The sequence below is a fragment of the Salvelinus fontinalis genome, chromosome 4 (assembly GCF_029448725.1).
Source record: "Salvelinus fontinalis isolate EN_2023a chromosome 4, ASM2944872v1, whole genome shotgun sequence".
NCBI lineage: Eukaryota > Metazoa > Chordata > Actinopteri > Salmoniformes > Salmonidae > Salvelinus > Salvelinus fontinalis.
In genome coordinates, this window is record NC_074668.1 from 7,997,327 (window position 1) to 8,020,487 (window position 23,161).

General features: G+C 49.8%; 1 protein-coding gene across 1 annotated transcript in view; it reads right to left on the reverse strand.

Annotated features, from left to right (window-relative positions):
* Positions 1 to 23,161, reverse strand: part of tars1 (threonyl-tRNA synthetase 1) — a 155,328-nt gene that overhangs the window by 100,842 nt on the left and 31,325 nt on the right. Inside the window, exon 9 of the mRNA XM_055918669.1 lies at positions 5,661 to 5,807. Coding sequence (XP_055774644.1) covers positions 5,661 to 5,807 — 147 coding nt within the window. The remainder of the gene's footprint in view (positions 1 to 5,660; positions 5,808 to 23,161) is intronic.

Below are 23,161 nucleotides of genomic sequence, written 5' to 3' on the forward strand. Positions count from 1 at the left end.
GAGAGAGAGCGAGCAGAGAGGAGAGAGAGAGCGAGCAGAGAGGAGAGAGAGAGCGAGCAGAGAGGAGAGAGAGAGCGAGCAGAGAGGAGAGAGAGAGCGAGCAGAGAGGAGAGAGAGAGAGGAGAGAGAGAGCGAGCAGAGAGGAGAGAGAGAGCGCGCAGAGAGGAGAGAGAGAGCGCGCAGAGAGGAGAGAGAGAGCGCGCAGAGAGGAGAGAGAGAGCGCGCAGAGAGGAGAGAGAGAGCGCGCAGAGAGGAGAGAGAGAGAGCAGAGAGGAGAGAGAGAGCAGAGAGGAGAGAGAGAGCAGAGAGGAGAGAGAGAGCGAGCAGAGAGGAGAGAGAGAGCGAGCAGAGAGGAGAGAGAGAGCGAGCAGAGAGGAGAGAGAGAGAGAGGGGAGAGGAGAGAGAGAGAGAGAGCGAGCAGAGAGGAGAGAGAGAGCGCGCAGAGAGAGTTTTATGATCAGTGTTACCCTACAGCAGATGTTAACCAGGAGGACATCTGTACCATGTCACTGATCAGTCCCCCCTACCCCTCTAAAGACAGAGGACATCTGTACCATGTCACTGATCAGTCCCCCCTACCCCTCTAAAGACAGAGGACATCTGTACCATGTCACTGATCAGTCCCCCCTCCCCCTCTAAAGACAGAGGACATCTGTACCATGTCACTGATCAGTCCCCCCTACCCCTCTAAAGACAGAGGACATCTGTACCATGTCACTGATCAGTCCCCCCTCCCCCTCTAAAGACAGAGGACATCTGTACCATGTCACTGATCAGTCCCCCCTCCCCCTCTAAAGACAGAGGACATCTGGACCATGTCACTGATCAGTCCCCCCTCCCCCTCTAAAGACAGAGGACATCTGTACCATGTCACTGATCAGTCCCCCCTCCCCCTCTAAAGACAGAGGACATCTGTACCATGTCACTGATCAGTCCCCCCTCCCCCTCTAAAGACAGAGGACATCTGTACCATGTCACTGATCAGTCCCCCCTCCCCCTCTAAAGACAGAGGACATCTGGACCATGTCACTGATCAGTCCCCCCTCCCCCTCTAAAGACAGAGGACATCTGTACCATGTCACTGATCAGTCCCCCCTCCCCCTCTAAAGACAGAGGACATCTGTACCATGTCACTGATCAGTCCCCCCTACCCCTCTAAAGACAGAGGACATCTGTACCATGTCACTGATCAGTCCCCCCTCCCCCTCTAAAGACAGAGGACATCTGTACCATGTCACTGATCAGTCCCCCCTCCCCCTCTAAAGACAGAGGACATCTGTACCATGTCACTGATCAGTCCCCCCTCCCCCTCTAAAGACAGAGGACATCTGTACCATGTCACTGATCAGTCCCCCCTCCCCCTCTAAAGACAGAGGACATCTGTACCATGTCACTGATCAGTCCCCCCTCCCCCTCTAAAGACAGAGGACATCTGTACCATGTCACTGATCAGTCCCCCCTCCCCCTCTAAAGACAGAGGACACAGCAATGTCCTGCTGTTCCCAGACCATATTTCCACCATGTTTTTTGTAAAAACTGATGTATAAATAACATTTGATTGATCGCCTGTAGTGGAGCAGGTCGAGAGCTTCAAGCTCCTCAGTGACCACGTCACTAGGGCCTCTAAAAACACCACCACAGTCGTGAAGAGGGTCGGGGTAGGAAGTCAACGTAAATAAAAATGTGTTCATAACTGACTTGCCTAATTAAATAAAGGTCAATAAATTAATACCAGGCAGTGTCAGAGGAAGGCCCCCAAATTGTCAAAGGCTCCAGTCACCAGAGTCACAGACTGTTCTCTCTGCTACCCACATGGCAAGCGGTACCGATGTAGCAAGTCTGGAACAAACAGGACCCTCAACAGCCTCTATCAACAAGCCTGCTAAAAGGTTAGTTTAGTAGTAAACCAAATAGCTACCCGGACTATGTGCATTGACCCCCCTTTTCACCACCTCGTCACCCCCTCGCCACCCCCTCGTCACCCACCTCGTCACCCACCTCGTCACCCACCTCGTCACCCACCTCGTCACTACCTCGTCACCCACCTCGTCACCCCCTCGTCACCCCCTCGTCACCACCTCGTCACCACCTCGTCACTACCTCGTCACCCCCTCGTCACCACCTCGTCACCCCCTCGTCACCACCTCGTCACCACCTCGTCACCACCTCGTCACTACCTCGTCACCACCTCGTCACCCCCTCGTCACCACCTCGTCACCACCTCGTCACCCCCTCGTCACCCCCTCGTCACCCCCTCGTCACCCCCTCGTCACCACCTCGTCACTACCTCTGCACAGACACTGCTGGTACTGTGCATCATCTATCCTGTAGTCTAGTCACTTCACCTCTACCCATACCGTACCTGTCAAACGTTTGGACACCTACTCATTCAAGGGATTTTCTTACTTTCTTTTTATTTTGTACTATTTTCTACATTGTAGAATAATAGTGAAGACGTCAAAACTATGAAATAACACATATGGAATCATGTAGTAACCAAAAAAGTGTTAAACAAATCAATATATATGAGTAGCCACCTTTTGACAAATAACCCTTGAATTAGTAGGTGCTACAGCATCAACCGTAATTACCCGGTACCCCGCGTATATAGCCATGTAATTACCCGGTACCCCGCGTATATAGCCATGTCATTACCCGGTACCCCGCGTATATAGCCATGTCATTACCCGGTACCCCGCGTATATAGCCATGTCATTACCCGGTACCCCGCGTATATAGCCATGTCATTACCCGGTACCCCGCGTATATAGCCATGTCATTACCCGGTACCCCGCGTATATAGCCATGTCATTACCCGGTACCCCGCGTATATAGCCATGTCATTACCCGGTACCCCGCGTATATAGCCATGTCATTACCCGGTACCCCGCGTATATAGCCATGTCATTACCCGGTACCCCGCGTATATAGCCATGTCATTACCCGGTACCCCGCGTATATAGCCATGTCATTACCCGGTACCCCGCGTATATAGCCCTGTCATTACCCGGTACCCCGCGTATATAGCCCTGTCATTACCCGGTACCCCGCGTATATAGCCCTGTAATTACCCGGTACCCCGCGTATATAGCCATGTAATTACCCGGTACCCCGCGTATATAGCCATGTAATTACCCGGTACCCCGCGTATATAGCAATGTCATTACCCGGTACCCCGCGTATATAGCCCTGTTATTACCCGGTACCCCGCGTATATAGCCCTGTCATTACCCGGTACCCCGCGTATATAGCCCTGTTATTACCCGGTACCCCGCGTATATAGCCCTGTTATTACCCGGTACCCCGCGTATATAGCCATGTAATTACCCGGTACCCGGCGTATATAGCCATGTCATTACCCGGTACCCCGCGTATATAGCCATGTCATTACCCGGTACCCCGCGTATATAGCCCTGTTATTACCCGGTACCCCGCGTATATAGCCATGTAATTACCCGGTACCCCGCGTATATAGCCATGTAATTACCCGGTACCCCGCGTATATAGCCCTGTCATTACCCGGTACCCCGCGTATATAGCCCTGTTATTACCCGGTACCCCGCGTATATAGCCATGTAATTACCCGGTACCCCGCGTATATAGCCATGTAATTACCCGGTACCCCGCGTATATAGCCCTGTTATTACCCGGTACCCCGCGTATATAGCCCTGTAATTACCCGGTACCCCGCGTATATAGCCCTGTAATTACCCGGTACCCCGCGTATATAGCCCTGTAATTACCCGGTACCCCGCGTATATAGCCCTGTAATTACCCGGTACCCCGCGTATATAGCCATGTAATTACCCGGTACCCCGCGTATATAGCCATGTAATTACCCGGTACCCCGCGTATATAGCAATGTCATTACCCGGTACCCCGCGTATATAGCCCTGTCATTACCCGGTACCCCGCGTATATAGCCCTGTCATTACCCGGTACCCCGCGTATATAGCCCTGTTATTACCCGGTACCCCGCGTATATTGCCCTGTTATTACCCGGTACCCCGCGTATATAGCCATGTAATTACCCGGTACCCGGCGTATATAGCCATGTCATTACCCGGTACCCCGCGTATATAGCCATGTCATTACCCGGTACCCCGCGTATATAGCCCTGTTATTACCCGGTACCCCGCGTATATAGCCATGTAATTACCCGGTACCCCGCGTATATAGCCATGTAATTACCCGGTACCCCGCGTATATAGCCCTGTCATTACCCGGTACCCCGCGTATATAGCCCTGTTATTACCCGGTACCCCGCGTATATAGCCATGTAATTACCCGGTACCCCGCGTATATAGCCATGTAATTACCCGGTACCCCGCGTATATAGCCCTGTTATTACCCGGTACCCCGCGTATATAGCCCTGTAATTACCCGGTACCCCGCGTATATAGCCCTGTAATTACCCGGTACCCCACGTATATAGCCCTGTAATTACCCGGTACCCCGCGTATATAGCCATGTAATTACCCGGTACCCCGCGTATATAGCCATGTAATTACCCGGTACCCCGCGTATATAGCAATGTCATTACCCGGTACCCCGCGTATATAGCCCTGTCATTACCCGGTACCCCGCGTATATAGCCCTGTCATTACCCGGTACCCCGCGTATATAGCCCTGTTATTACCCGGTACCCCGCGTATATAGCCATGTAATTACCCGGTACCCCGCGTATATAGCCATGTCATTACCCGGTACCCCGCGTATATAGCCATGTCATTACCCGGTACCCCGCGTATATAGCCCTGTTATTACCCGGTACCCCGCGTATATAGCCATGTAATTACCCGGTACCCCGCGTATATAGCCATGTAATTACCCGGTACCCCGCGTATATAGCCATGTCATTACCCGGTACCCCGCGTATATAGCCCTGTTATTACCCGGTACCCCGCGTATATAGCCATGTAATTACCCGGTACCCCGCGTATATAGCCATGTAATTACCCGGTACCCCGCGTATATAGCCCTGTTATTACCCGGTACCCCGCGTATATAGCCCTGTAATTACCCGGTACCCCGCGTATATAGCCCTGTTATTACCCGGTACCCCGCGTATATAGCCCTGTTATTACCCGGTACCCCGCGTATATAGCCATGTAATTACCCGGTACCCCGCGTATATAGCCATGTAATTACCCGGTACCCCGCGTATATAGCCATGTCATTACCCGGTACCCCGCGTATATAGCCCTGTTATTACCCGGTACCCCGCGTATATAGCCATGTAATTACCCGGTACCCCGCGTATATAGCCATGTAATTACCCGGTACCCCGCGTATATAGCCCTGTTATTACCCGGTACCCCGCGTATATAGCCCTGTAATTACCTGGTACCCCGCGTATATAGCCACGTAATTACCCGGTACCCCGCGTATATAGCCACGTAATTACCCGGTACCCCGCGTATATAGCCACGTAATTACCTGGTACCTCTGTACATTGACTCAGTACTGGTACCCCGCGTATATAACCATGTTATTGTTCCTCATTGTGTATTTATTCCTTTTGTTATCATCTTCTATTACATTCTTCTCTCTGCATGGTTGGGAAGTGTCTAAGTCAGCATTTCATGGTTCGTCTACACCTGTTGTTTACGAAGCATTTGACAAATAACAGAGTGATTGTTTGAGTAACAGTCCCCTACCCGTCCAAGTTTGCGGTGGTCCCTGTTCTTGGCCTCCTCCTGGAAGCGTTCCCACTCCTTGAGCATCTTAGGATCAGGGAAGGAGATCCCGTAGATCCTCTGAAGAGTCTCCATGTCAGCCTTGCCCTCCCAGTAGGTAGAGGAGTTCTGGAGGTTAGAGACAGGAGAAGAGAGTAGCATACTAGAGAGATGTCAGCCTTGTCCTCCCAGTAGGTAGAGGAGTTCTGGAGGATAGAAACAGGAGAGTAGCATACTAGAGAGATGTCAGCCTTGTCCTCCCAGTAGGTAGAGGAGTTCTGGAGGATAGAGACAGGAGAAGAGAGTAGCATACTAGAGAGATGTCAGCCTTGTCCTCCCAGTAGGTAGAGGAGTTCTGGAGGATAGAGACAGGAGAGTAGCATACTAGAGAGATGTCTGCCTTGTCCTCCCAGTAGGTAGAGGAGTTCTGGAGGATAGAAACAGGAGAGTAGCATACTAGAGAGATGTCAGCCTTGTCCTCCCAGTAGGTAGAGGAGTTCTGGAGGATAGAGACAGGAGAAGAGAGTAGCATACTAGAGAGATGTCAGCCTTGTCCTCCCAGTAGGTAGAGGAGTTCTGGAGGATAGAAACAGGAGAGTAGCATACTAGAGAGATGTCAGCCTTGTCCTCCCAGTAGGTAGAGGAGTTCTGGAGGATAGAAACAGGAGAGTAGCATACTAGAGAGATGTCAGCCTTGTCCTCCCAGTAGGTAGAGGAGTTCTGGAGGATAGAGACAGGAGAGTAGCATACTAGAGAGATGTCAGCCTTGTCCTCCCAGTAGGTAGAGGAGTTCTGGAGGATAGAGACAGGAGAGTAGCATACTAGAGAGATGTCAGCCTTGTACTCCCAGTAGGTAGAGGAGTTCTGGAGGATAGAGACAGGAGAAGAGAGTAGCATACTAGAGAGATGTCAGCCTTGTCCTCCCAGTAGGTAGAGGAGTTCTGGAGGATAGAGACAGGAGAGTAGCATACTAGAGAGATGTCAGCCTTGTCCTCCCAGTAGGTAGAGGAGTTCTGGAGGATAGAAACAGGAGAGTAGCATACTAGAGAGATGTCAGCCTTGTCCTCCCAGTAGGTAGAGGAGTTCTGGAGGATAGAAACAGGAGAGTAGCATACTAGAGAGATGTCAGCCTTGTCCTCCCAGTAGGTAGAGGAGTTCTGGAGGATAGAGACAGGAGAAGAGAGTAGCATACTAGAGAGATGTCAGCCTTGTCCTCCCAGTAGGTAGAGGAGTTCTGGAGGTTAGAGACAGGAGAAGAGAGTAGCATACTAGAGAGATGTCAGCCTTGTCCTCCCAGTAGGTAGAGGAGTTCTGGAGGATAGAAACAGGAGAGTAGCATACTAGAGAGATGTCAGCCTTGTCCTCCCAGTAGGTAGAGGAGTTCTGGAGGATAGAAACAGGAGAGTAGCATACTAGAGAGATGTCAGCCTTGTCCTCCCAGTAGGTAGAGGAGTTCTGGAGGATAGAAACAGGAGAAGAGAGTAGCATACTAGAGAGATGTCAGCCTTGTCCTCCCAGTAGGTAGAGGAGTTCTGGAGGATAGAAACAGGAGAAGAGAGTAGCATACTAGAGAGATGTCAGCCTTGTCCTCCCAGTAGGTAGAGGAGTTCTGGAGGATAGAAACAGGAGAGTAGCATACTAGAGAGATGTCAGCCTTGTCCTCCCAGTAGGTAGAGAAGTTCTGGAGGTTAGAGACAGGAGAAGAGAGTAGCATACTAGAGAGATGTCAGCCTTGTCCTCCCAGTAGGTAGAGGAGTTCTGGAGGATAGAAACAGGAGAAGAGAGTAGCATACTAGAGAGATGTCAGCCTTGTCCTCCCAGTAGGTAGAGGAGTTCTGGAGGATAGAAACAGGAGAGTAGCATACTAGAGAGATGTCAGCCTTGTCCTCCCAGTAGGTAGAGGAGTTCTGGAGGATAGAGACAGGAGAGTAGCATACTAGAGAGATGTCAGCCTTGTCCTCCCAGTAGGTAGAGGAGTTCTGGAGGATAGAGACAGGAGAGTAGCATACTAGAGAGATGTCAGCCTTGTCCTCCCAGTAGGTAGATGAGTTCTGGAGGATAGAAACAGGAGAAGAGAGTAGCATACTAGAGAGATGTCAGCCTTGTCCTCCCAGTAGGTAGAGGAGTTCTGGAGGATAGAAACAGGAGAGTAGCATACTAGAGAGATGTCAGCCTTGTCCTCCCAGTAGGTAGAGGAGTTCTGGAGGATAGAGACAGGAGAGTAGCATACTAGAGAGATGTCAGCCTTGTCCTCCCAGTAGGTAGAGGAGTTCTGGAGGATAGAGACAGGAGAGTAGCATACTAGAGAGATGTCAGCCTTGTCCTCCCAGTAGGTAGAGGAGTTCTGGAGGATAGAGACAGGAGAAGAGAGTAGCATACTAGAGAGATGTCAGCCTTGTCCTCCCAGTAGGTAGAGGAGTTCTGGAGGATAGAAACAGGAGAGTAGCATACTAGAGAGATGTCAGCCTTGTCCTCCCAGTAGGTAGAGGAGTTCTGGAGGTTAGAAACAGGAGAGTAGCATACTAGAGAGATGTCAGCCTTGTCCTCCCAGTAGGTAGAGGAGTTCTGGAGGATAGAAACAGGAGAAGAGAGTAGCATACTAGAGAGATGTCAGCCTTGTCCTCCCAGTAGGTAGAGGAGTTCTGGAGGATAGAAACAGGAGAGTAGCATACTAGAGAGATGTCAGCCTTGTCCTCCCAGTAGGTAGAGGAGTTCTGGAGGATAGAAACAGGAGAGTAGCATACTAGAGAGATGTCAGCCTTGTCCTCCCAGTAGGTAGAGGAGTTCTGGAGGATAGAAACAGGAGAAGAGAGTAGCATACTAGAGAGATGTCAGCCTTGTCCTCCCAGTAGGTAGATGAGTTCTGGAGGATAGAAACAGGAGAAGAGAGTAGCATACTAGAGAGATGTCAGCCTTGTCCTCCCAGTAGGTAGAGGAGTTCTGGAGGATAGAAACAGGAGAGTAGCATACTAGAGAGATGTCAGCCTTGTCCTCCCAGTAGGTAGAGGAGTTCTGGAGGATAGAGACAGGAGAGTAGCATACTAGAGAGATGTCAGCCTTGTCCTCCCAGTAGGTAGAGGAGTTCTGGAGGTTAGAGACAGGAGAGTAGCATACTAGAGAGATGTCAGCCTTGACCTCCCAGTAGGTAGAGGAGTTCTGGAGGTTAGGGAGAAGAGAGTAGCATACTAGAGAGATGTCAGCCTTGACCTCCCAGTAGGTAGAGGAGTTCTGGAGGTTAGGGAGAAGAGAGTAGCATACTAGAGAGATGTCAGCCTTGACCTCCCAGTAGGTAGAGGAGTTCTGGAGGTTAGGGAGAAGAGAGTAGCATACTAGAGAGATGTCAGCCTTGTCCTCCCAGTAGGTAGAGGAGTTCTGGAGGATAGAGACAGGAGAAGAGAGTAGCATACTAGAGAGATGTCAGCCTTGTCCTCCCAGTAGGTAGAGGAGTTCTGGAGGATAGAAACAGGAGAGTAGCATACTAGAGAGATGTCAGCCTTGTCCTCCCAGTAGGTAGAGGAGTTCTGGAGGATAGAAACAGGAGAGTAGCATACTAGAGAGATGTCAGCCTTGTCCTCCCAGTAGGTAGAGGAGTTCTGGAGGATAGAAACAGGAGAGTAGCATACTAGAGAGATGTCAGCCTTGTCCTCCCAGTAGGTAGAGGAGTTCTGGAGGTTAGAGACAGGAGAGTAGCATACTAGAGAGATGTCAGCCTTGACCTCCCAGTAGGTAGAGGAGTTCTGGAGGTTAGGGAGAAGAGAGTAGCATACTAGAGAGATGTCAGCCTTGACCTCCCAGTAGGTAGAGGAGTTCTGGAGGTTAGGGAGAAGAGAGTAGCATACTAGAGAGATGTCAGCCTTGTCCTCCCAGTAGGTAGAGGAGTTCTGGAGGATAGAGACAGGAGAGTAGCATACTAGAGAGATGTCAGCCTTGTCCTCCCAGTAGGTAGAGGAGTTCTGGAGGATAGAGACAGGAGAAGAGAGTAGCATACTAGAGAGATGTCAGCCTTGTCCTCCCAGTAGGTAGAGGAGTTCTGGAGGATAGAGACAGGAGAGTAGCATACTAGAGAGATGTCAGCCTTGTCCTCCCAGTAGGTAGAGGAGTTCTGGAGGATAGAAACAGGAGAGTAGCATACTAGAGAGATGTCAGCCTTGTCCTCCCAGTAGGTAGAGGAGTTCTGGAGGATAGAAACAGGAGAGTAGCATACTAGAGAGATGTCAGCCTTGTCCTCCCAGTAGGTAGAGGAGTTCTGGAGGATAGAAACAGGAGAGTAGCATACTAGAGAGATGTCAGCCTTGTCCTCCCAGTAGGTAGAGGAGTTCTGGAGGTTAGAGACAGGAGAGTAGCATACTAGAGAGATGTCAGCCTTGACCTCCCAGTAGGTAGAGGAGTTCTGGAGGTTAGGGAGAAGAGAGTAGCATACTAGAGAGATGTCAGCCTTGACCTCCCAGTAGGTAGAGGAGTTCTGGAGGTTAGGGAGAAGAGAGTAGCATACTAGAGAGATGTCAGCCTTGTCCTCCCAGTAGGTAGAGGAGTTCTGGAGGATAGAGACAGGAGAGTAGCATACTAGAGAGATGTCAGCCTTGTCCTCCCAGTAGGTAGAGGAGTTCTGGAGGATAGAGACAGGAGAAGAGAGTAGCATACTAGAGAGATGTCAGCCTTGTCCTCCCAGTAGGTAGAGGAGTTCTGGAGGATAGAGACAGGAGAGTAGCATACTAGAGAGATGTCAGCCTTGTCCTCCCAGTAGGTAGAGGAGTTCTGGAGGATAGAAACAGGAGAGTAGCATACTAGAGAGATGTCAGCCTTGTCCTCCCAGTAGGTAGAGGAGTTCTGGAGGATAGAAACAGGAGAGTAGCATACTAGAGAGATGTCAGCCTTGTCCTCCCAGTAGGTAGAGGAGTTCTGGAGGATAGAAACAGGAGAGTAGCATACTAGAGAGATGTCAGCCTTGTCCTCCCAGTAGGTAGAGGAGTTCTGGAGGTTAGAGACAGGAGAAGAGAGTAGCATACTAGAGAGATGTCAGCCTTGTCCTCCCAGTAGGTAGAGGAGTTCTGGAGGATAGAAACAGGAGAGTAGCATACTAGAGAGATGTCAGCCTTGTCCTCCCAGTAGGTAGAGGAGTTCTGGAGGATAGAAACAGGAGAGTAGCATACTAGAGAGATGTCAGCCTTGTCCTCCCAGTAGGTAGAGGAGTTCTGGAGGATAGAGACAGGAAAGTAGCATACTAGAGAGATGTCAGCCTTGTCCTCCCAGTAGGTAGAGGAGTTCTGGAGGATAGAAACAGGAGAGTAGCATACTAGAGAGATGTCAGCCTTGTACTCCCAGTAGGTAGAGGAGTTCTGGAGGATAGAGACAGGAGAGTAGCATACTAGAGAGAAGTCAGCCTTGTACTCCCAGTAGGTAGAGGAGTTCTGGAGGATAGAGACAGGAGAAGAGAGTAGCATACTAGAGAGATGTCAGCCTTGTCCTCCCAGTAGGTAGAGGAGTTCTGGAGGATAGAGACAGGAGAGTAGCATACTAGAGAGATGTCAGCCTTGTCCTCCCAGTAGGTAGAGGAGTTCTGGAGGTTAGAGACAGGAGAGTAGCATCCTAGAGAGATGTCAGCCTTGTCCTCCCAGTAGGTAGAGGAGTTCTGGAGGTTAGAGACAGGAGAAGAGAGTAGCATACTAGAGAGATGTCAGCCTTGTCCTCCCAGTAGGTAGAGGAGTTCTGGAGGATAGAAACAGGAGAGTAGCATACTAGAGAGATGTCAGCCTTGTCCTCCCAGTAGGTAGAGGAGTTCTGGAGGATAGAAACAGGAGAGTAGCATACTAGAGAGATGTCAGCCTTGTCCTCCCAGTAGGTAGAGGAGTTCTGGAGGATAGAAACAGGAGAGTAGCATACTAGAGAGATGTCAGCCTTGTCCTCCCAGTAGGTAGAGGAGTTCTGGAGGATAGAGACAGGAGAGTAGCATACTAGAGAGATGTCAGCCTTGTCCTCCCAGTAGGTAGAGGAGTTCTGGAGGATAGAGACAGGAGAGTAGCATACTAGAGAGATGTCAGCCTTGTCCTCCCAGTAGGTAGAGGAGTTCTGGAGGATAGAAACAGGAGAAGAGAGTAGCATACTAGAGAGATGTCAGCCTTGTCCTCCCAGTAGGTAGAGGAGTTCTGGAGGATAGAGACAGGAGAAGAGAGTAGCATACTAGAGAGATGTCAGCCTTGTCCTCCCAGTAGGTAGAGGAGTTCTGGAGGATAGAGACAGGAGAAGAGAGTAGCATACTAGAGAGATGTCAGCCTTGTCCTCCCAGTAGGTAGAGGAGTTCTGGAGGATAGAAACAGGAGAGTAGCATACTAGAGAGATGTCAGCCTTGTCCTCCCAGTAGGTAGAGGAGTTCTGGAGGATAGAGACAGGAGAAGAGAGTAGCATACTAGAGAGATGTCAGCCTTGTCCTCCCAGTAGGTAGAGGAGTTCTGGAGGATAGAAACAGGAGAGTAGCATACTAGAGAGATGTCAGCCTTGTCCTCCCAGTAGGTAGAGGAGTTCTGGAGGATAGAAACAGGAGAGTAGCATACTAGAGAGATGTCAGCCTTGTCCTCCCAGTAGGTAGAGGAGTTCTGGAGGATAGAGACAGGAGAGTAGCATACTAGAGAGATGTCAGCCTTGTCCTCCCAGTAGGTAGAGGAGTTCTGGAGGATAGAAACAGGAGAAGAGAGTAGCATACTAGAGAGATGTCAGCCTTGTCCTCCCAGTAGGTAGAGGAGTTCTGGAGGATAGAGACAGGAGAGTAGCATACTAGAGAGATGTCAGCCTTGTCCTCCCAGTAGGTAGAGGAGTTCTGGAGGATAGAAACAGGAGAGTAGCATACTAGAGAGATGTCAGCCTTGTCCTCCCAGTAGGTAGAGGAGTTCTGGAGGATAGAAACAGGAGAGTAGCATACTAGAGAGATGTCAGCCTTGTCCTCCCAGTAGGTAGAGGAGTTCTGGAGGATAGAGACAGGAGAGTAGCATACTAGAGAGATGTCAGCCTTGTCCTCCCAGTAGGTAGAGGAGTTCTGGAGGATAGAGACAGGAGAGTAGCATACTAGAGAGATGTCAGCCTTGTCCTCCCAGTAGGTAGAGGAGTTCTGGAGGATAGAAACAGGAGAAGAGAGTAGCATACTAGAGAGATGTCAGCCTTGTCCTCCCAGTAGGTAGAGGAGTTCTGGAGGATAGAGACAGGAGAAGAGAGTAGCATACTAGAGAGATGTCAGCCTTGTCCTCCCAGTAGGTAGAGGAGTTCTGGAGGATAGAGACAGGAGAAGAGAGTAGCATACTAGAGAGATGTCAGCCTTGTCCTCCCAGTAGGTAGAGGAGTTCTGGAGGATAGAAACAGGAGAGTAGCATACTAGAGAGATGTCAGCCTTGTCCTCCCAGTAGGTAGAGGAGTTCTGGAGGATAGAGACAGGAGAAGAGAGTAGCATACTAGAGAGATGTCAGCCTTGTCCTCCCAGTAGGTAGAGGAGTTCTGGAGGATAGAAACAGGAGAGTAGCATACTAGAGAGATGTCAGCCTTGTCCTCCCAGTAGGTAGAGGAGTTCTGGAGGATAGAAACAGGAGAGTAGCATACTAGAGAGATGTCAGCCTTGTCCTCCCAGTAGGTAGAGGAGTTCTGGAGGATAGAGACAGGAGAGTAGCATACTAGAGAGATGTCAGCCTTGTCCTCCCAGTAGGTAGAGGAGTTCTGGAGGATAGAAACAGGAGAAGAGAGTAGCATACTAGAGAGATGTCAGCCTTGTCCTCCCAGTAGGTAGAGGAGTTCTGGAGGATAGAGACAGGAGAAGAGAGTAGCATACTAGAGAGATGTCAGCCTTGTCCTCCCAGTAGGTAGAGGAGTTCTGGAGGATAGAGACAGGAGAAGAGAGTAGCATACTAGAGAGATGTCAGCCTTGTCCTCCCAGTAGGTAGAGGAGTTCTGGAGGATAGAAACAGGAGAGTAGCATACTAGAGAGATGTCAGCCTTGTCCTCCCAGTAGGTAGAGGAGTTCTGGAGGATAGAGACAGGAGAAGAGAGTAGCATACTAGAGAGATGTCAGCCTTGTCCTCCCAGTAGGTAGAGGAGTTCTGGAGGATAGAAACAGGAGAGTAGCATACTAGAGAGATGTCAGCCTTGTCCTCCCAGTAGGTAGAGGAGTTCTGGAGGATAGAAACAGGAGAGTAGCATACTAGAGAGATGTCAGCCTTGTCCTCCCAGTAGGTAGAGGAGTTCTGGAGGATAGAGACAGGAGAGTAGCATACTAGAGAGATGTCAGCCTTGTCCTCCCAGTAGGTAGAGGAGTTCTGGAGGATAGAAACAGGAGAAGAGAGTAGCATACTAGAGAGATGTCAGCCTTGTCCTCCCAGTAGGTAGAGGAGTTCTGGAGGATAGAGACAGGAGAGTAGCATACTAGAGAGATGTCAGCCTTGTCCTCCCAGTAGGTAGAGGAGTTCTGGAGGATAGAAACAGGAGAGTAGCATACTAGAGAGATGTCAGCCTTGTCCTCCCAGTAGGTAGAGGAGTTCTGGAGGATAGAAACAGGAGAGTAGCATACTAGAGAGATGTCAGCCTTGTCCTCCCAGTAGGTAGAGGAGTTCTGGAGGATAGAGACAGGAGAGTAGCATACTAGAGAGATGTCAGCCTTGTCCTCCCAGTAGGTAGAGGAGTTCTGGAGGATAGAGACAGGAGAGTAGCATACTAGAGAGATGTCAGCCTTGTCCTCCCAGTAGGTAGAGGAGTTCTGGAGGATAGAAACAGGAGAAGAGAGTAGCATACTAGAGAGATGTCAGCCTTGTCCTCCCAGTAGGTAGAGGAGTTCTGGAGGATAGAGACAGGAGAAGAGAGTAGCATACTAGAGAGATGTCAGCCTTGTCCTCCCAGTAGGTAGAGGAGTTCTGGAGGATAGAGACAGGAGAAGAGAGTAGCATACTAGAGAGATGTCAGCCTTGTCCTCCCAGTAGGTAGAGGAGTTCTGGAGGATAGAAACAGGAGAGTAGCATACTAGAGAGATGTCAGCCTTGTCCTCCCAGTAGGTAGAGGAGTTCTGGAGGATAGAGACAGGAGAAGAGAGTAGCATACTAGAGAGATGTCAGCCTTGTCCTCCCAGTAGGTAGAGGAGTTCTGGAGGATAGAAACAGGAGAGTAGCATACTAGAGAGATGTCAGCCTTGTCCTCCCAGTAGGTAGAGGAGTTCTGGAGGATAGAAACAGGAGAGTAGCATACTAGAGAGATGTCAGCCTTGTCCTCCCAGTAGGTAGAGGAGTTCTGGAGGATAGAGACAGGAGAGTAGCATACTAGAGAGATGTCAGCCTTGTCCTCCCAGTAGGTAGAGGAGTTCTGGAGGATAGAAACAGGAGAAGAGAGTAGCATACTAGAGAGATGTCAGCCTTGTCCTCCCAGTAGGTAGAGGAGTTCTGGAGGATAGAGACAGGAGAGTAGCATACTAGAGAGATGTCAGCCTTGTCCTCCCAGTAGGTAGAGGAGTTCTGGAGGTTAGAGACAGGAGAGTAGCATCCTAGAGAGATGTCAGCCTTGTCCTCCCAGTAGGTAGAGGAGTTCTGGAGGTTAGAGACAGGAGAAGAGAGTAGCATACTAGAGAGATGTCAGCCTTGTCCTCCCAGTAGGTAGAGGAGTTCTGGAGGATAGAAACAGGAGAGTAGCATACTAGAGAGATGTCAGCCTTGTCCTCCCAGTAGGTAGAGGAGTTCTGGAGGATAGAAACAGGAGAGTAGCATACTAGAGAGATGTCAGCCTTGTCCTCCCAGTAGGTAGAGGAGTTCTGGAGGATAGAAACAGGAGAGTAGCATACTAGAGAGATGTCAGCCTTGTCCTCCCAGTAGGTAGAGGAGTTCTGGAGGATAGAGACAGGAGAGTAGCATACTAGAGAGATGTCAGCCTTGTCCTCCCAGTAGGTAGAGGAGTTCTGGAGGATAGAGACAGGAGAGTAGCATACTAGAGAGATGTCAGCCTTGTCCTCCCAGTAGGTAGAGGAGTTCTGGAGGATAGAAACAGGAGAAGAGAGTAGCATACTAGAGAGATGTCAGCCTTGTCCTCCCAGTAGGTAGAGGAGTTCTGGAGGATAGAGACAGGAGAAGAGAGTAGCATACTAGAGAGATGTCAGCCTTGTCCTCCCAGTAGGTAGAGGAGTTCTGGAGGATAGAAACAGGAGAAGAGAGTAGCATACTAGAGAGATGTCAGCCTTGTCCTCCCAGTAGGTAGAGGAGTTCTGGAGGATAGAGACAGGAGAGTAGCATACTAGAGAGATGTCAGCCTTGTCCTCCCAGTAGGTAGAGGAGTTCTGGAGGATAGAAACAGGAGAGTAGCATACTAGAGAGATGTCAGCCTTGTCCTCCCAGTAGGTAGAGGAGTTCTGGAGGATAGAAACAGGAGAGTAGCATACTAGAGAGATGTCAGCCTTGTCCTCCCAGTAGGTAGAGGAGTTCTGGAGGATAGAGACAGGAGAGTAGCATACTAGAGAGATGTCAGCCTTGTCCTCCCAGTAGGTAGAGGAGTTCTGGAGGATAGAGACAGGAGAGTAGCATACTAGAGAGATGTCAGCCTTGTCCTCCCAGTAGGTAGAGGAGTTCTGGAGGATAGAAACAGGAGAAGAGAGTAGCATACTAGAGAGATGTCAGCCTTGTCCTCCCAGTAGGTAGAGGAGTTCTGGAGGATAGAGACAGGAGAAGAGAGTAGCATACTAGAGAGATGTCAGCCTTGTCCTCCCAGTAGGTAGAGGAGTTCTGGAGGATAGAGACAGGAGAAGAGAGTAGCATACTAGAGAGATGTCAGCCTTGTCCTCCCAGTAGGTAGAGGAGTTCTGGAGGATAGAAACAGGAGAGTAGCATACTAGAGAGATGTCAGCCTTGTCCTCCCAGTAGGTAGAGGAGTTCTGGAGGATAGAGACAGGAGAAGAGAGTAGCATACTAGAGAGATGTCAGCCTTGTCCTCCCAGTAGGTAGAGGAGTTCTGGAGGATAGAAACAGGAGAGTAGCATACTAGAGAGATGTCAGCCTTGTCCTCCCAGTAGGTAGAGGAGTTCTGGAGGATAGAAACAGGAGAGTAGCATACTAGAGAGATGTCAGCCTTGTCCTCCCAGTAGGTAGAGGAGTTCTGGAGGATAGAGACAGGAGAGTAGCATACTAGAGAGATGTCAGCCTTGTCCTCCCAGTAGGTAGAGGAGTTCTGGAGGATAGAAACAGGAGAAGAGAGTAGCATACTAGAGAGATGTCAGCCTTGTCCTCCCAGTAGGTAGAGGAGTTCTGGAGGATAGAGACAGGAGAGTAGCATACTAGAGAGATGTCAGCCTTGTCCTCCCAGTAGGTAGAGGAGTTCTGGAGGTTAGAGACAGGAGAGTAGCATCCTAGAGAGATGTCAGCCTTGTCCTCCCAGTAGGTAGAGGAGTTCTGGAGGTTAGAGACAGGAGAAGAGAGTAGCATACTAGAGAGATGTCAGCCTTGTCCTCCCAGTAGGTAGAGGAGTTCTGGAGGATAGAAACAGGAGAGTAGCATACTAGAGAGATGTCAGCCTTGTCCTCCCAGTAGGTAGAGGAGTTCTGGAGGATAGAAACAGGAGAGTAGCATACTAGAGAGATGTCAGCCTTGTCCTCCCAGTAGGTAGAGGAGTTCTGGAGGATAGAAACAGGAGAGTAGCATACTAGAGAGATGTCAGCCTTGTCCTCCCAGTAGGTAGAGGAGTTCTGGAGGATAGAGACAGGAGAGTAGCATACTAGAGAGATGTCAGCCTTGTCCTCCCAGTAGGTAGAGGAGTTCTGGAGGATAGAGACAGGAGAGTAGCATACTAGAGAGATGTCAGCCTTGTCCTCCCAGTAGGTAGAGGAGTTCTGGAGGATAGAAACAGGAGAAGAGAGTAGCATACTAGAGAGATGTCAGCCTTGTCCTCCCAGTAGGTAGAGGAGTTCTGGAGGATAGAGACAGGAGAAGAGAGTAGCATACTAGAGAGATGTCAGCCTTGTCCTCCCAGTAGGTAGAGGAGTTCTGGAGGATAGAGACAGGAGAAGAGAGTAGCATACTAGAGAGATGTCAGCCTTGTCCTCCCAGTAGGTAGAGGAGTTCTGGAGGATAGAAACAGGAGAGTAGCATACTAGAGAGATGTCAGCCTTGTCCTCCCAGTAGGTAGAGGAGTTCTGGAGGATAGAGACAGGAGAAGAGAGTAGCATACTAGAGAGATGTCAGCCTTGTCCTCCCAGTAGGTAGAGGAGTTCTGGAGGATAGAAACAGGAGAGTAGCATACTAGAGAGATGTCAGCCTTGTCCTCCCAGTAGGTAGAGGAGTTCTGGAGGATAGAAACAGGAGAGTAGCATACTAGAGAGATGTCAGCCTTGTCCTCCCAGTAGGTAGAGGAGTTCTGGAGGATAGAGACAGGAGAGTAGCATACTAGAGAGATGTCAGCCTTGTCCTCCCAGTAGGTAGAGGAGTTCTGGAGGATAGAAACAGGAGAAGAGAGTAGCATACTAGAGAGATGTCAGCCTTGTCCTCCCAGTAGGTAGAGGAGTTCTGGAGGATAGAGACAGGAGAAGAGAGTAGCATACTAGAGAGATGTCAGCCTTGTCCTCCCAGTAGGTAGAGGAGTTCTGGAGGATAGAGACAGGAGAAGAGAGTAGCATACTAGAGAGATGTCAGCCTTGTCCTCCCAGTAGGTAGAGGAGTTCTGGAGGATAGAAACAGGAGAGTAGCATACTAGAGAGATGTCAGCCTTGTCCTCCCAGTAGGTAGAGGAGTTCTGGAGGATAGAGACAGGAGAAGAGAGTAGCATACTAGAGAGATGTCAGCCTTGTCCTCCCAGTAGGTAGAGGAGTTCTGGAGGATAGAAACAGGAGAGTAGCATACTAGAGAGATGTCAGCCTTGTCCTCCCAGTAGGTAGAGGAGTTCTGGAGGATAGAAACAGGAGAGTAGCATACTAGAGAGATGTCAGCCTTGTCCTCCCAGTAGGTAGAGGAGTTCTGGAGGATAGAAACAGGAGAGTAGCATACTAGAGAGATGTCAGCCTTGTCCTCCCAGTAGGTAGAGGAGTTCTGGAGGATAGAGACAGGAGAAGAGAGTAGCATACTAGAGAGATGTCAGCCTTGTCCTCCCAGTAGGTAGAGGAGTTCTGGAGGTTAGAGACAGGAGAAGAGAGTAGCATACTAGAGAGATGTCAGCCTTGTCCTCCCAGTAGGTAGAGGAGTTCTGGAGGTTAGAGACAGGAGAAGAGAGTAGCATACTAGAGAGATGTCAGCCTTGTCCTCCCAGTAGGTAGAGGAGTTCTGGAGGTTAGAGACAGGAGAAGAGAGTAGCATACTAGAGAGATGTCAGCCTTGTCCTCCCAGTAGGTAGAGGAGTTCTGGAGGTTAGAGACAGGAGAAGAGAGTAGCATACTAGAGAGATGTCAGCCTTGTCCTCCCAGTAGGTAGAGGAGTTCTGGAGGATAGAAACAGGAGAGTAGCATACTAGAGAGATGTCAGCCTTGTCCTCCCAGTAGGTAGAGGAGTTCTGGAGGTTAGAGACAGGAGAAGAGAGTAGCATACTAGAGAGATGTCAGCCTTGTCCTCCCAGTAGGTAGAGGAGTTCTGGAGGATAGAGACAGGAAAGTAGCATACTAGAGAGAAGTCAGCCTTGTACTCCCAGTAGGTAGAGGAGTTCTGGAGGATAGAAACAGGAGAAGAGAGTAGCATACTAGAGAGATGTCAGCCTTGTCCTCCCAGTAGGTAGAGGAGTTCTGGAGGATAGAAACAGGAGAAGAGAGTAGCATACTAGAGAGATGTCAGCCTTGACCTCCCAGTAGGTAGAGGAGTTCTGGAGGATAGAAACAGGAGAGTAGCATACTAGAGAGATGTCAGCCTTGCCCTCCCAGTAGGTAGAGGAGTTCTGGAGGATAGAGACAGGAGAAGAGAGTAGCATACTAGAGAGATGTCAGCCTTGTCCTCCCAGTAGGTAGAGGAGTTCTGGAGGATAGAGACAGGAGAGTAGCATACTAGAGAGATGTCAGCCTTGTCCTCCCAGTAGGTAGAGGAGTTCTGGAGGTTAGAGACAGGAGAGTAGCATCCTAGAGAGATGTCAGCCTTGTCCTCCCAGTAGGTAGAGGAGTTCTGGAGGATAGAAACAGGAGAGTAGCATACTAGAGAGATGTCAGCCTTGTCCTCCCAGTAGGTAGAGGAGTTCTGGAGGATAGAAACAGGAGAGTAGCATACTAGAGAGATGTCAGCCTTGTCCTCCCAGTAGGTAGAGGAGTTCTGGAGGATAGAGACAGGAGAAGAGAGTAGCATACTAGAGAGATGTCAGCCTTGTCCTCCCAGTAGGTAGAGGAGTTCTGGAGGATAGAAACAGGAGAGTAGCATACTAGAGAGATGTCAGCCTTGTCCTCCCAGTAGGTAGAGGAGTTCTGGAGGTTAGAAACAGGAGAGTAGCATACTAGAGAGATGTCAGCCTTGTCCTCCCAGTAGGTAGAGGAGTTCTGGAGGATAGAGACAGGAGAAGAGAGTAGCATACTAGAGAGATGTCAGCCTTGTCCTCCCAGTAGGTAGAGGAGTTCTGGAGGATAGAGACAGGAGAGTAGCATACTAGAGAGATGTCAGCCTTGTCCTCCCAGTAGGTAGAGGAGTTCTGGAGGATAGAGACAGGAGAAGAGAGTAGCATACTAGAGAGATGTCAGCCTTGTCCTCCCAGTAGGTAGAGGAGTTCTGGAGGATAGAGACAGGAGAAGAGAGTAGCATACTAGAGAGATGTCAGCCTTGTCCTCCCAGTAGGTAGAGGAGTTCTGGAGGATAGAAACAGGAGAGTAGCATACTAGAGAGATGTCAGCCTTGTCCTCCCAGTAGGTAGAGGAGTTCTGGAGGATAGAAACAGGAGAGTAGCATACTAGAGAGATGTCAGCCTTGTCCTCCCAGTAGGTAGAGGAGTTCTGGAGGATAGAAACAGGAGAGTAGCATACTAGAGAGATGTCAGCCTTGTCCTCCCAGTAGGTAGAGGAGTTCTGGAGGTTAGAGACAGGAGAGTAGCATCCTAGAGAGATGTCAGCCTTGTCCTCCCAGTAGGTAGAGGAGTTCTGGAGGTTAGAGACAGGAGAGTAGCATACTAGAGAGATGTCAGCCTTGACCTCCCAGTAGGTAGAGGAGTTCTGGAGGTTAGGGAGAAGAGAGTAGCATACTAGAGAGATGTCAGCCTTGACCTCCCAGTAGGTAGAGGAGTTCTGGAGGTTAGGGAGAAGAGAGTAGCATACTAGAGAGATGTCAGCCTTGTCCTCCCAGTAGGTAGAGGAGTTCTGGAGGATAGAGACAGGAGAGTAGCATACTAGAGAGATGTCAGCCTTGTCCTCCCAGTAGGTAGAGGAGTTCTGGAGGATAGAGACAGGAGAAGAGAGTAGCATACTAGAGAGATGTCAGCCTTGTCCTCCCAGTAGGTAGAGGAGTTCTGGAGGATAGAGACAGGAGAGTAGCATACTAGAGAGATGTCAGCCTTGTCCTCCCAGTAGGTAGAGGAGTTCTGGAGGATAGAAACAGGAGAGTAGCATACTAGAGAGATGTCAGCCTTGTCCTCCCAGTAGGTAGAGGAGTTCTGGAGGATAGAAACAGGAGAGTAGCATACTAGAGAGATGTCAGCCTTGTCCTCCCAGTAGGTAGAGGAGTTCTGGAGGATAGAAACAGGAGAGTAGCATACTAGAGAGATGTCAGCCTTGTCCTCCCAGTAGGTAGAGGAGTTCTGGAGGTTAGAGACAGGAGAAGAGAGTAGCATACTAGAGAGATGTCAGCCTTGTCCTCCCAGTAGGTAGAGGAGTTCTGGAGGATAGAAACAGGAGAGTAGCATACTAGAGAGATGTCAGCCTTGTCCTCCCAGTAGGTAGAGGAGTTCTGGAGGATAGAGACAGGAAAGTAGCATACTAGAGAGAAGTCAGCCTTGTACTCCCAGTAGGTAGAGGAGTTCTGGAGGATAGAGACAGGAGAAGAGAGTAGCATACTAGAGAGATGTCAGCCTTGTCCTCCCAGTAGGTAGAGGAGTTCTGGAGGATAGAGACAGGAGAGTAGCATACTAGAGAGATGTCAGCCTTGTCCTCCCAGTAGGTAGAGGAGTTCTGGAGGTTAGAGACAGGAGAGTAGCATCCTAGAGAGATGTCAGCCTTGTCCTCCCAGTAGGTAGAGGAGTTCTGGAGGATAGAAACAGGAGAGTAGCATACTAGAGAGATGTCAGCCTTGTCCTCCCAGTAGGTAGAGGAGTTCTGGAGGATAGAAACAGGAGAGTAGCATACTAGAGAGATGTCAGCCTTGTCCTCCCAGTAGGTAGAGGAGTTCTGGAGGATAGAAACAGGAGAGTAGCATACTAGAGAGATGTCAGCCTTGTCCTCCCAGTAGGTAGAGGAGTTCTGGAGGATAGAAACAGGAGAGTAGCATACTAGAGAGATGTCAGCCTTGTCCTCCCAGTAGGTAGAGGAGTTCTGGAGGATAGAAACAGGAGAGTAGCATACTAGAGAGATGTCAGCCTTGTCCTCCCAGTAGGTAGAGGAGTTCTGGAGGATAGAAACAGGAGAGTAGCATACTAGAGAGATGTCAGCCTTGTCCTCCCAGTAGGTAGAGGAGTTCTGGAGGATAGAGACAGGAGAGTAGCATACTAGAGAGATGTCAGCCTTGTCCTCCCAGTAGGTAGAGGAGTTCTGGAGGATAGAAACAGGAGAAGAGAGTAGCATACTAGAGAGATGTCAGCCTTGTCCTCCCAGTAGGTAGAGGAGTTCTGGAGGATAGAAACAGGAGAGTAGCATACTAGAGAGATGTCAGCCTTGTCCTCCCAGTAGGTAGAGGAGTTCTGGAGGATAGAGACAGGAGAGTAGCATACTAGAGAGATGTCAGCCTTGTCCTCCCAGTAGGTAGAGGAGTTCTGGAGGATAGAGACAGGAGAAGAGAGTAGCATACTAGAGAGATGTCAGCCTTGTCCTCCCAGTAGGTAGAGGAGTTCTGGAGGATAGAGACAGGAGAAGAGAGTAGCATACTAGAGAGATGTCAGCCTTGTCCTCCCAGTAGGTAGAGGAGTTCTGGAGGATAGAGACAGGAGAGTAGCATACTAGAGAGATGTCAGCCTTGTCCTCCCAGTAGGTAGAGGAGTTCTGGAGGATAGAGACAGGAGAAGAGAGTAGCATACTAGAGAGATGTCAGCCTTGTCCTCCCAGTAGGTAGAGGAGTTCTGGAGGATAGAAACAGGAGAGTAGCATACTAGAGAGATGTCAGCCTTGTCCTCCCAGTAGGTAGAGGAGTTCTGGAGGATAGAGACAGGAGAAGAGAGTAGCATACTAGAGAGATGTCAGCCTTGTCCTCCCAGTAGGTAGAGGAGTTCTGGAGGATAGAGACAGGAGAGTAGCATACTAGAGAGATGTCAGCCTTGTCCTCCCAGTAGGTAGAGGAGTTCTGGAGGATAGAAACAGGAGAGTAGCATACTAGAGAGATGTCAGCCTTGTCCTCCCAGTAGGTAGAGGAGTTCTGGAGGATAGAAACAGGAGAGTAGCATACTAGAGAGAT